Genomic DNA, 14,403 nt, shown 5'->3' on the forward strand with positions numbered 1-14,403 from the left:
AAACATGATTGCATCTTTAAATGTAACCTGATTTTGAAGAATGTAGTGAATACATCTTAATTACAGCCTGTCAAGGATCAGTTTTGGGGTCAAAACCTTTGGACTTCACAATATATTAGATAAGGCCTCACATTATCCAAATCCACAGCCCGATTCAAAGGTCTGAGGTCAGTGGTGTTAGAACCTTTCCACCATGTCAACATGTTGAATACGATACAGGCAGCATCACACCTTGGCCAGTCAAGCCCTCCAATCTGAGGAACTGAATATTCATTTCTATAACAGATCACATGCAGTACTTAACTCTACAGTCACCTGGGAAACATCTGACCGGCTCATACTTTGCCGAGCTATTTTTCGAGTAGAGCGTCTAACGGTCTTCTTCCGCTTCTGTTTTTTGGCCACATCAGTCATGACTGTTCCGCGTAATCCTCAGTGTAAGGCCGATATTCAATCAAGAACTTGCTCTAATTTGCTGTTATGCTACCAAACCAAACCACAAAGCTCTGAGGGCTTTGAGTGTAATTCAACCTCTTCAAAGTTAGATCTGCAATAAGGCCGTAAACAGACAAGCCAAAATTCTGAGTATGTGGAGAGCCATCGTCCTGGAATGAAAGCTGACAAGTCCTCTGGCATGTCTTCCTTGACCCTGTCATGCCCGACTTACCCTCTCTGTAAACCTCTCTGGTACTTCTTATCCCCCTCGCTCTCATCTAGTTATCATGCCCTCTCACACAAGTAGGGCATTGGCTTTAAGCCGCCCCGGCAATAAGAATCAAAAGGGCAGGGGGAGGGTGGGGGCAAGAAACAGTCTGGGTTACAGAGGACTGTTACAAGACAAGCACTGTGAGATAATCTGACCATGATGTCCACATCAATATTTGTTTTAAGAATATCCTTGACTCTAAGGTTCACCATTGACCTCTGACCCTCATGACCCTGATAAGTAGAGATAAGTAGAGAGAAGAGAATTTGTTTTTATATAACCTACATATTCTATGTTTGCTTTTATTGCATCAATACACATCTTCATTAATTGATATAAAATTTTCTTCAGTGGTGAAATTCAGTCAGACTTTTAACAAAACTGCAGGAAATTCAAACTGAAACAAGGAACAAAACTGCCAAGTAGCAACTCAATTTCAATTATATGTTCATTTTCAAGAAAACAAAGTTGCTTTAAGAAAAAAAATTGAAAAGCCAAAATGTCACTGTGTAATATCTTAGAATTGACTAGCGCTGCCCCTAAAGGGCATTTTCTTTGATTCACTCAACCCATCTCAGTAACAAAACTGTTTGTCTACAGAACAGAACATGATGTAAACCGCTGTTTCACAAAATGTTAATATTAAACCCCTAGGTGGTCATTTCTGTGTAGGAATTCCCATCTCCTTTCAGTTCCCTCTGATAATCCCGTTACATAATCTTCGGTTCCTTTCCATTTTTCGGATGTAATGCAACACCCTCTTTCACTTCTTGACCATTTTTCCAGAAGTAAAGAAACAAAAAAAAAAGGTGAAAGAAATTAACATGACAGCACAAGAAACGACAAGCTGAATATTATGGGATGCTGGTTGCTTCTTTCTTAGGAAAACAGAAAGATACAGGCCGAGAATCAGGTCTCCACCATCTTCTTTTGTTTTCTTTTTTTTTCTTGCGGCTTCCAGTCCGGTGCCAGTATCAATCCACTGCGATCGTTCCTTGTCACACAGACACACACACACACACACACACACACACACACACACACACACACACACACACACACACACACACACACACACACACACACACACACACACACACACACACACACACACACACACACAAAAAGCATTTGTCACACATTTATATACACAAACTGGCAAAAATATATCCACCCAAAGATGTGGTCGAGTCATTTTGATTGGCCTAGGGCCCTTATTAACTATGGTTTATGAGGCAGAAGAGCTTCAAACCCAGAAGTTCCAACCTAATGTCAAGTGCAATAGAGGGGATTTTTTTCTTTCCTTCCTTCTCTTTCATGGAGGGAACAGAATGTACTGAAGGCAATAGGCAGGCAGGAAGCGAGTGGCTAAAGCCCTAATGATATGGTGTATGATTGTAACCTTGGTGTGTGAGTGTGTGTGTGTGTGTGTGTGTGTGTGTGTGTGTGTGTGTGTGTGTGTGTGTGTGTGTGTGTGTGTGTGTGTGTGTGTGTGTGTGTGTGTGTGTGTGTGTGTGTGTGTGTGTGTGTGTGTGTGTGACAGAAAGCAAGAGATGGACTTCTTCAACTTTGTTAAACTTGTAGTTTGTTTGGTTTCGCTTCTTTGACCTTCCTTATCTTCTGTTCGGTCAGTCCCTGTTTTCTCTTTTTATAAATCAAACTCACAAAGTCACGTTCAGCCAATCAGAGAGGTTTTTTCCTCAAATGGTTAGACGAGATATTGCAGCTGATCTTGACTCTTTGGGTTCTTGTGTGACCTTAGAAGGAGAGTCTGCATTCCCCTAAGAGTAATACCTAAATTTACGGTATTTCAAAGGATGAACCAATGCAAATATGACAATCAATTGTGTACTTGTGTGCTCATATTGTATTAATATATTTTCTGCGATATCAACTTTGCTTAATAGCATTATAAACAAAACATTATCCTGAGTAATTTAGCCGGTGGGCAGAGGAGGAGTGATATCAGCAGTGCGCAAATATTTAAATATAAGAAATGATGAAAAGGCTGCAAATTCTTATCTGTTAAATTGCTGAGAGGAGGTTTGTTTTTTGTTTTTTTCTTAAAATGTTCCTTTTATGCATCCAATTTCATTAAACTGGTAGTGCTAGCAGCATGCTAACAGCTCCAACCACCAGTCACTGCTTACCTGACTGACCTTTTCTGTTCTAGTGTGTGTGTTAACTTATTATTTAGTCATTTGTTGCAACTAAAGTAAGAGTAAAAGCAAATCAAACAAAGATACTAAACTAATAAAGGTCTCTGAACTGGATTTTCATGAATGCTGTTTTAAAGCAGACATTGCCTGAAGGATTCTGTTATTTCTGTTTTTATTTTTGCTTTAATGTTGTATATAGTAATAATGAGCACATTTTCATTTAACTGAATTATCACAAACGTAATGATCCAATGCTGATTCCTGATCCTGTGGGATCCTTGATGTTCTGGGGCCTCGAGGCTTTTGTCTGCTTTGGCGGAATCCTAATCCCTCCTCATGATGTTGGTATTATTTCTGAATCTTCACCTTTCTCCTCAGTCAGTTAACCCTTACTCTGTACCTCAAGAGGAAGGCGACAAGCTGTGAAGAACGCAAAGACTGCAAGTCGTTTGGCTGACAGTCCATATAATGTTCAGAGTAGATTAAAGTAAAACAAAAAAAATTATATTTTCATGTACTTGCTGGTACCTGACCATAAAAGCCAGAAAATGCCCTTGTTATTAGGAATGGGCTTTGGCGAGCCAATCAGTGGCCTAGTTAGGAACAGACAAAAGGCAGAGCGAGGAGCTGGCAGTGATCATTAGGAATATGTCTGCACGAAACGGGTCACTTTCCCTGTCTGCTTCTACCCACCTCCAGGATTTCCATAATTGTCCAACAATTCACAGAACAAGGGAATAAAACTCTGTTCAGTTTGAACTGATGTCAAAAACCTTTCTGCACATTTTCAATCTTTTTTTTTTTTTTTAACCAAAACAGCCCAACACCTTCGGCTTTTCTTGCCACTGTCTTGAAAGTGAAAGAAAAAAACTTAAGAATGTTCTCCTGTTTCTTGTGTGGAAAAAACGAAGGAATACAGAAATGTTAGGGTTTGTGAAGACCAAAGTGGAAGAAGTTAGTCTTAAACATTTCTTAAGCTGTAAGCTTTAGTCCGTTCCTTTTAATGTCATGCATCATTTTTTTTCAACTTCCAATCTCCTGCCATCTCGTCCTGAGTGTAGCCATTTAGGCCTCGGCCCTGTGATAAAGTGGATTAGGTGTATTGATTAATTTGTAGAGATGGCCCTTTTTGCCAGTGAAATAAAGTGAGAATAATGGTAGCCTGCCAAAACAGGAGAAGCTGGACCGATTGAAACATTTTTATTATCCAGGATGAAGCCCGGCTAGACCTGGAACAAAAAGGCAAAGTGAAATAAAATCTAGTAATCCAGGATGAAGAAACCTTCATCAGTGGCCACAGCATGACGAACCGCTGTAATGAAATGAACTACTGTATAGCTATTTTTTAAAATTCCTGCCAGTGCATGTTTTTCTACTTTGCACAAATATCTTTCATTGTGCATTTACTTCACTGGAACAAGATCGGTGGAGACAAAATGACTTTGACAAAGGAGTTTCGATATGCAAGCAAACCGTACCATCAGTTTGTCCCCAAAATTGTTCTGCATTTGTCTGTTTAACAGACTCCCATGGTAGCTAGTGTGTGCTTCCTTTTAAGTCTTGTACTTCACTGAGAACAGCCAGACCTCATGAAAGAAATTATTAAAATAATACAGCTTCACAAGTTCACACAGTGTGTGTCTAATTCATACCATGTAGACTTTCAAAGCGTGTTGCTTCATGTAAATGTTCGACAAGACATTTAATGAATTGTGGGGCAAGCAGTGTGGGCTTTTTATGCCAAATCAGACGATGAAACATATATGAACCTTTGCTGAGGTTGTACCTTGTTGTATATCGTGTAACCACACGCAGATAAAAAGACAAGATTTACTGCGCTGGTTGAAGTTTTACTGCAGTAAATATTAGTTAATGTAAAGGAAAACTACAGTAGTCTCTTTGTAGTGTGGGTTCTAACATCAGAGAGGAGATCTTTGAACATGGTGCTGTAGTAGACGAGGAGGAGAGACGTATTGAGCGGCTTGTCGGGAGGGTTGATAAGTGATGAGGTGTGCAGATGTTACATCCTCCCCTCAAGTCGATTTTCTCTTACAAGGAGAAGCTTTGCATAAGGGGAGAGGGGGAGCGTATGGGGGGTTGAGGAGTTGTAGGTTTTGGAAAGAGAAGGAAAGCCAACTAACTGAATCACTCAAGAAACAGAGGCTTTGCTTGTTTGATTCATCGAAGCCGCGCCATGACAGGAAGACCGTCTGCTCACCAAGAGCCACGCTGGTCCACAGATGGATGCCAACACACGATGAAGCCTCATGAAAAACAGGCAATCCTGCACTACACATAATTACAGTGACTAATAAGTCAAAAGACAACATAGATTCAACATCCTAGTTTGCAATTATGGGATTTATTTATGTGTGATGAGAACCATGAATAGGTATTTTTGATGGGCGTTTGATGTGGGGGTGTCCGCGGTGACGGCTGGGCATGTGTGCAGATGGGAACACGTGAAGAAAGCCAGTGTTTTTGAAATATGTATGTGTGTTTGTGTGTGTGTCGTCAGGGTTTTCGGCTTGTCTGAGACAGACACACACACTCATATAATTGGTGTCACCTTCCTGTCCTTCACATAACCAGCAAGGTGAAATACAATGGCAAAAATATAGAGATGTAGTTAACTGAATCCATACATGGTTTCCATGGTGATGAATGGCATCTTTGCCACTTATGGTAAAGACCTGGTTAATTGTTAGAAAATGTAGCCTGCAGTGGCATTTTGACTTCAGATGTGTTCATATTGTAATGCAGTGTTGTTTGGCTTCCCGTGGTCTTCTATGGCTCGTGTTGAAATAATAAAATGTGTAAAATTGTGTATTGAGCTACTGTGTGTGTGTATCTAAATGTGCAATGCTTTTAATCACTGATTTGATTTCTGTGAAGACAAGTGACTGTCATGGACAGATCATAGATGCTAAATTGTTGTTTCCTCTCTCCCTCCTACAGATGACAGATTTGACTCTGGAATACCTCTGTAAAGGAACGTCGGTATCCTAGAGCAGCAGCCCCGGAAGAAGTCAGACCACGTACAGGTCGCAGAGGATTTTACACGGAACCAAAGACTTTTGATATCACTACATCGCAAATGTGGACTTTCCAAAACGTGGTTAAATAATCCGAAAAAAACAAACATAATTAATACAGTACAAAAAATTGTGTAGCCATGTCTGACCACAAAGACATGACCCATCGACATCTGCGGCACAAGCTGCAGAGTCTTGGCCGAAGGCTGGAAGAACTGGAAGAAGCAACTAACAAGCTGCAGAAATCTGAGGATGAGCTGATCGATCTGCAGGTCGGTATTGGTTGACGTTTGTTTGTGAGTACATTTCAGGAGTTATAAGTGGAAAGATGTGGAGCAGAAATCTGTTGCATGAACATATGAATTATTAGTATAACTTTCTTCTCTACAGGACAAAATCATCCAGGCAGAAGGCAGCAACTCATCCCTGCTCAGCGAGGTGGAGGTCCTGAGGAAAAATCTCCTGAAGATTCAGGGTAAGGATGAAGAGGTACGCAAAGCCGAGGACCTCTGTCGCACGGTTAGGGAAAAACTGGAAGAGGAGGAAAACTTCACCAAGGACCTCAGAGGAGAGATTGAACGTCTACAGCGAAGAATGGCTGACCTGGAGAAACTGGAAGAAGCTTTTGGGAAAAGCAAATCTGACTGCAGTCAGCTCTGCCTGAGCCTCAATGAGGAGAAGAACTTAACGAAGAAGCTCTCATCAGAGTTGGAGGCTCTGAAAGCACGTTTGAAAGAAGTTGAGGGGTCTGAGACAAAGCTGGAAAGAGCTGAGCAGGTTTTGACGATGGAGCTCGAGAAACTCAAAGGCTTCAGCCAGACTTTTGTGAGTGAGCGTAAAAGACTACTGGACAAACAAAGAGAGGATGAAAAGGTCATTTTAAAGCTGACGGAAAAACTGGAGCACCAGAAGAACCGCCTTGGTCTGTCAGCAGACTCTGGTCATGCAGATTTTATCAGGTCACGAATTGAGGATGAGACGATGTTCCTCACAAGTAAACTGGCAGGACGCAAGAAGAGCTTTGATTACTTGAAAATGGCCGATGTTAACATCGGTCTTGTGAATAAATCTGAGAATAAGAAGAACAGCGGCCTTGAGCACTCGCAGGAAGAGGACAACAAAGTAAAAGAGCTGACACAGGAAGTAGAGAGACTGAAGAACCGCCTTAAACAGCTCGAGATAGTGGAAGAGGATCTAAAAAGCTCTGAGTCCAAATATAGCGAACTTCACGAGAAGTTCCAGCTGGAAAGAAACCGGAGTCTGCAACTAAGTGAGCAAGTGGAGCAGCTCAGGATGCAATTATGTGGAAAAGGTGGAATTGGAAAAAATGGAACCAGTAGTGTGGATAAATATGGCAATGGAAGCACTAGTATTTGTCCCAGCAGCTCTGCTAAAGTCCTAGAGAACGGCAAAGCTGAGAACGAAGAGATTGTTGTGAAAGGAAGTTTCAGACAAGAAAAACCCAAATATAGGAGCCCTGCTACCACCGCTGAACTGGGTTCCCCCAAACACAGGATCAGGGAACTCTCTCCACAACATAAGAGAGAGACCAAGCTGAGGAGCAAAGAGCTGAGCCACACAGAGGAGAGCTCACCTAAGTCTGTGAGGAGAGCTATGAGTCCTGCTCACAAGAGCAGAAGGATACCCAAAACCACAACTACTAATGTTTCATCTGATAATGGAATCAGAGACCCAGGAAGAGGACTTGGGGAGAAGACAAGGGAAGGCCCTCTCAGCTCTTCCAGCGATATTAAAAAAGCATCTGTTCTTAGTCGCTACCCTCCAGCAGCTAATGACCAGAAGCCGTTGAGGACAGCTAGCAAACAGACTGATGGCGAGACTAAAAAGAGCAGGATAGAAAAGTTTTCAAAGCTGTATGTTGGTAGTGACAGTGAATCAAACAGCTCTGATGTAGTGCTTGACAATGTCAACAGTATCTCTGGTTTAGGGAAGGACACGGCGTCTGCTTCGGATCAGGAATCGGCAGAACAGGTTCAGGAATCAGGATCTATTTCCTCAACCATGTCCAAAGCCAACGGCTCCTACACAGCCTACAAGTCCAACGTCATGTCACTGCTACCCAATGACCAGGGTTCAGAGGGTCATTCATCTGCGTCAGAAACAGAATCTACTGGTTCAAGACCCTCAGAACCTGAACCTGTATCTGAGACAAATATTACTCCAGTAAGCAGCAGGACGACCTCCAGATATCCGAGATACCCCCATGTCAACGACTCACATTCAGAGGGATCGTCTACCAGGAGTTCATTTGATGAGGATTTACTCCGTAGGACAGCATCGACTGAGGCAGGGTACCAGGGGCCTCCAGGTATCGCATCAGGGATTGCAATCCAGCGTGTGTGTAGCCCACGCGAGGGACTCAGGTCCAAAGCCGTCATCAAACCAGCAATTGTTGAGATCGACAGGAAGGAAGTGATGATTTCAGAACCTTTATCTGCAAACGGCAGACCCAGAATCTCCACCAAACCTGTCATTACCACCACTAGTAAAATGACCAGCAGTATAACCATCTACCCCAGTGACCCCAGCTCTTCCAGAACCAGCAGTCGCAGCAGCAGTGTTTCCAGTGAACCTTTACCAATCAAAGAACGTCACACCTCCACCAGTAACATTCTCATAGGTGAGTTTTCACTGTTCACAAACTGGTTTACCACGAAAGGGAACACTTTTAGACTAATTATCTATAATTATAAAGGAGTTAAATATACAATCCACAATTATTCAGACAAACAAGTACTTGAACATATTTACAAATCCTGCTTCGGTGTTATTCTAGCCCACAGTTCAGCTTTTTCTATATAATTTTGGAATTGGAATTGTATAAATATTTACCGACAAGTTCAATCGAATGGGTTGGTGCAGTGGTGTTGGTTCTTCTAGGTTCTGGCTTCCTTCTACCATCAAAAACATGCAATATAGGTGAATAGGTTAGTCTGAATTGATAGTAGCCGTGATTGTGAGTGTGAACGGTTGGTTGTCTTACAGGACAAGAAGTTTATTGAATTAAATTGAATTGATTTGAATTAAATTGAATTGTCATGACATGTACACTGCATTTCAGCCTTATTTGTAAATCTTTATTTTATTTCATTTTCTTTATTTTATATTTTGATTCAATTCAAATTGAAATATTTCACAAGTTGATTTATTTCTAGGCCCCAGCAGTGAGCACCACGGCAGCATCTCTGTCCCGTACGAGATCTCTATTCCTAGGAGCGATATAACTTTACGGGCTTACCAGGATCAAGAATATGGAATGGACGACCACAACGATTCCTCATCAAGGTCAAAACCTCACAACTCTTCCAAATTAGAGACCACCACCAGCCACTTCAGCCTCCAATCCCCAGACACCACCACGACAGTCTCTACAGACACAGAATCAGGCTTTGAAAGCACAACTACGGTCACCAGCTGGAGACGGCAAAAACAAAGTCAGCACTCCCAAGAAGATGGTTTACCAGACATGCAGAATGTGACTGTACGAAGCACCTGGAGGAACAAGGGCCCAGCATCTGTGGAGGAAAAAGCCCAGGGAAGAGGGAATACAAGGACTATGAGTGATTGCCTGTCAGAGGATGAAGCAGAAACCACAACAACGTGGCGTGCTTACCGGGCAACCACCTTCGATACAGAGGAAGTGTTAAACAGTGGAACGGGAGCTGAGGCACAAAAAGGATCCAAGCCCACCCCTGCAGAAGTGAGATAATAAATTGTGTATGTCGATTAGAACTTTACTCAGAACTTTACTCAGTGTAACATTGCTATATTTGTTACTGCTTTTCCTAGGTGTACATGCGTAAGATCAACAGTGTCATGTCTAACACAAAGGAAGTGGAGGATCCGGGACTTCGCCGAGGGAGGCGCTCACAGTCTCCCAGCATAGATGTAGGAGGCCAGGGCAAGATCGTACCTCATGCACCTGTTACTTCTCAGTCTTGGGGCCGATCCTACACACAACACCCACAGGTAGGGCAATCAGCTTTGCTGTTCATCATCATAGTGCAGAACCTCATAAAGCATTGAAGATAGTCTATTACAGTGTATTTGAAAAGTAGTCCTTGTGTCTGGGTTCGCTGTGAAGATCTCAAGCATCATCAGAGTAAAATGTGAAGCTACTGCTGCAAAATGGGGCTTCAGACATTATTCTGAATTGTCAAGTTGAAGACTATTAGAGTACAAGTCTGCAGTTTGTCTTAATGATAAGCGTCCAGAAAGCACATTAGCAGAGCTGAACTCCTGGTGTGTCCACTTTGCATGAGAGCTCGGCTTGTGTCTTTCCCTGACGCCAGGCTCTGCAACTTCAAGCTGAGCACAGCAATTCTGTAGGCCTCACTCCTGCTGCCCCAGCAAACACAAAGAGAAAAGGGTGGGACAAAAAAGAGGGAGGATGGAAATGAAATAGACCTCAACAGGGAGAAAAGAAGGTTAGGAAACCTCAAGGAGAAGAAAATAGCTTTCTTGTTTTTAAATGGGCTACCACATTACAGTCTGTGTCCCAGGCAAGGCTGCATTACTATTCTATATAAACATTATACCAGTCAAATGCTCACCTCCACAAATAAGTCATCTATTTACATCCTTCTTTTTTTGCATGTACTGTTTTGCATATCTGTTGCTTTATGAGCGCTTACGTTTATGGATTTAATTTATTTTTTGTGTTTTTAGATTCTTTACTTTTCTTTTCATCTTAACACACCAAGACCATCGCCACTGTAAGCACAACATGGCACAACTTCTTTAACACCTTGTGGTAGAGTTGTTAGACAGCAAATATGTCAGCAGATTTCTGTGTGTGTGCATTAACATGTAAGATTCTGTACACACATTCAATTTAATTAATAGTTTGTGAAAGTTTACGCAAGTTATCAACATTATGAGGTGAAGAGGACTGATGGGCCGCTGTATTAACTTACTAGTCTTTTGCTACCTGATATATTGTCAAGTGGTTGTGGTGATTTTTACAAAGTTGGCTCCACGGCTGCAAATTCACGTCAGTCAGTTTGATGAATTAGGCAGGACCAGAGGCCTTTGGATAACATCTCTGTTTCCCCCCCTATAAATAAACTGGATGTTGCCAAGGAGACAGACACACACACACACACACACACACACATTACACTGTCATCCATCATCTTTATTCACATTTAGCGACGTAGGGCAAAAAGTTCAATTATCTGAAGTCAAATTATTTTGGTTTTTCATATAAACAGCACACAGACTTTTACTTCAGAACCTACAGAGAATTTTGCACCAGATTTCACCAGAAGTACAGTATGTAGTCTGTGATCAGACTACAAATCAAAATAAATGTAGGCCCTTTAATGTAGTCAAAGTTGAGATACCGTGTCAGCATTGATATGCAGTAAAAACATGATGACAGCTGTGCCACAAAAGTAAAGATATAAAGTTTCTTGAGTCCCAAAACTTTTTATGTTGCTCACATTCTGAGTGATGGTTTGTAGAAAGTTAATCGAGGCTAAGTCAGACATCATTTTTATAGAGGTTGGTGGCGTCGTTTGTTTGTTTGCTACAAACTTGACTTTTATGATGAAGAGTAACCGAGTCTGCTTTGAGCCAAAGTCATTTGAATGAACAGGCTGGTAAAGTGAATGTAGTTCATGCTGCTTCAATACTGGAGATCAGATATCCGGGTATGATTTTAGAGTCTTTGCCCACATCATTTCTGCCACATGCTGACTGGTGTCACTCTGACAGCCACCCATTGCTCAACTCATACAATTTATTCCTCCATAGATATAAATAAATTCCTAAATCACATTTTGGAATAACAGTTGGGAAGACTGAAAAAAAAGCTTAAGAGCAGTGATCAATCAATCAATAGTCAGTCAGAAGGAGGCAACGCTCGTACCCTGGAGTGACATCGGCAACTGAGAGTTTATTGATTTTCTTAAACCTCATGTATAAATTATTTGGATGTCATTCATTCAAACCCCAATGAGAAGGATATATTTATATCTAGTGATCGGTCACAGTCAAATAATCGTTGTCTCAATCCATAAATGCTGTTTCGGCTTGACTGTGATTATGCATTCGTCCAGATTAGTGTTAATGCTGCAGGTTTTGGCAGTACCACCGCTTTGAGAATGAAACATATCAACAACTGTGAGCATGGCATTACGTTTGATGAATATATCCCAGGCCCCCAGAGTATTGTCCTCTGTGAGCTCATGATGTTTCTTTTGACACCATCATCTGGTCTCAATTTTCACTCGCACATGGGAACATGTTAGCGTGGGCACAAATCTTTCTTCAGGCTTGTATTTTTTCCCATGATGGGTTTGAAGGACCTGCGATTCTCTGACTTTTCCTCTTGTGCCATCACATAATGTGTTTTTTAAGCGTCGTGTTTTATTCCATTGGTCTTACTTTAATTTCTCTTACACCTAAATTAAGTTTTGCTTAAAGGCCTACTCTGTCTAAGCGTAGTTGTGGATGTCGTTCTGGTGATTCTCTGATAAAGAACACATTGACCATTCAATACAAGTACAAGTACAATCATGGTGCAAATAGAAGGACCATGTCAATGTGGAAATGTGGAGTACTTCCTTTCATTCCACAGCACAAGAGAACAGAACAACTCTGTCATAACCCCCACCCCCATCCGTAGCCGTATGGAGCTTCTCCATGAATGAGCCGTGAACTTATGTTTGGCTGAAGACAGCAGGGCGATACGGCCGTTGACCGAGATACCAAAACATCCTTTGTTGAGTCAAAAACTGGTGGCAGAAAGGTAAAGTGTGGGATAAATGCTGATCTTCTGTTCACTCTTTGTGTGAACAGAAGATCAGAAAACAGAAAAAGCCCTGTGGAATAACAGTCTGCGCAGCGGCCAAAATTTAACGAGTTTGTTTTCAGTAGTGGAATATCATATCTGAACTGTCTATGAGAAGCAAGAAGAAAACGGCATTTATAAATTATGACCAATAAACACATCATCAAATGAAACACAAATTTCACCTGGACTGTTCAGTGTACTGTCTTGTTCCGGAGGTGATTTAGGAGTTTGAGTTGGCCAAACGACGCCATTCCTTAAACTTGGGCGAGAGACCAAGAGCAGACAGATTTAAAGAAACGGCGTAATTTGTTCTGCAGAAGCTCAGACGCACTACTTGTGCTGTTTCTGACTTCATCGTGCCTCAAAGTAAGAGGGGTGTGTGTGTGTGGGGGGGGTCGTCTCACAGAGTCGACAAATGTAATTTAATGTGAAATTAAATTACATTTGTGAAAACTGTTTGCCGACATGTAAAGCCCCAGACATCACGAAGGCATTCCGATGAAACCTTTTAACCGAGGCAGGCCCAGCTTTTCACACCTCGTCTTGACGGCTGAGTGTTTGCATCAGTATTTCTTTTTTTTTTTGCCACCATGTATTGCCCAGCGTGCAAACCTCCTGCTGAGGAACACCGAAGCAAAAGCCTCTGTGCTTACCATAGAAGGAGAACATGCCGCTCGGCCGTTTCCTCCCTGCGTGCAAGCAGGACGTGACCACACCAGACCCGCCCACTGGGCAGGGTAGGCCGGTGACTGATTTCCTGTCTGTTGCCCCTGGAGACTGAGAAAGGTAGTCCAGCAGGGTGCCATTAAAACCAATTAGTGAGAATGAATTCTAAAACTGCAGCAGAGGCGAACTCTTACCCACCAAATGTCACTAATTATGGTGCTTTCTTGGAGCTGAAATTACAGGCATAGGGCGCTGTTCCTGTGCGCTTGAGGAAATGCTTCGTCATCTAACTCTCGCCTGCTTGGAGGAGGGTTACTGAGGTTATGAGAGGGGACGTGCCGTTGTAGCCGCCACAGAGTAGTAACAGCGGGTTTGTTTTCTAGTCAGCCCACCAAATTATAAATCTCTCAGCTTGGGGTATGTGTGGGGTATTTTTTGGTAGGGGATTTTTCTCCTGGCAGAAATCCACATGGCAGATTTCCATGTCACACACCGCTTAATATAAACTCCATGTATTTAATGCCTGCATGATCAAAACGCCCAGACAGAATGCCCACACAACTTCGAAATTGGATGGAATGAGCTAACCTGTACTGGTCGTGTTTCCAATAATAAATTAATCCTATTGATCACAAGAATCTTCTAATCTTTCCAGGGTGCGGATGGGGTCGATCCCAATCCTAATCCGGGTTACAACCCCACCTCCAGAAGGCAGCAGCAGCCCATCAGCGACTCGCACCACCTGGGGAGCGCTTACGACCGGGCGTCTAAGACGGCGGGGGCCTCCTCCAGAGGGGAGCTCTGGTCCAGTCGGGGTCAAAACTTGGGGGCCAGAGCTGAAGGGAGAAGCGGAACAGGAAGCAGACTGTGGAGCCAACGTCAGTCTGAGCATCATTAGACGAACCGTTCTGAGCGGCGAAAGGACAGGTAGGAGAGAACAGGGTCTGACTCCTGAACCCCCTTCATTAAAGGTGGCTGAAGTTCATTAGTCTTCTTGTAATGATGTCACAACTCTTG

At 42.5% G+C, this 14,403-nt stretch overlaps 1 protein-coding gene across 8 annotated transcripts in view; it reads left to right on the forward strand.

The window, feature by feature from the left end:
• luzp1 (leucine zipper protein 1) overlaps positions 1–14,403 on the forward strand; it is a 39,048-nt gene that overhangs the window by 18,994 nt on the left and 5,651 nt on the right. For all 8 annotated transcript variants that reach the window (XM_068338367.1, XM_068338369.1, XM_068338368.1 and 5 more), the window contains 5 exons: positions 5,824–6,172; positions 6,291–8,541; positions 9,077–9,621; positions 9,711–9,890; positions 14,042–14,313. In XM_068338367.1, the coding sequence (XP_068194468.1) occupies positions 6,041–6,172; positions 6,291–8,541; positions 9,077–9,621; positions 9,711–9,890; positions 14,042–14,284 (3,351 nt within the window). In that variant the 5' untranslated portion in view covers positions 5,824–6,040 and the 3' untranslated portion in view covers positions 14,285–14,313. The remainder of the gene's footprint in view (positions 1–5,823; positions 6,173–6,290; positions 8,542–9,076; positions 9,622–9,710; positions 9,891–14,041; positions 14,314–14,403) is intronic.

This window comes from Antennarius striatus, chromosome 17 (genome assembly GCF_040054535.1).
Source record: "Antennarius striatus isolate MH-2024 chromosome 17, ASM4005453v1, whole genome shotgun sequence".
Classification (NCBI taxonomy): domain Eukaryota; kingdom Metazoa; phylum Chordata; class Actinopteri; order Lophiiformes; family Antennariidae; genus Antennarius; species Antennarius striatus.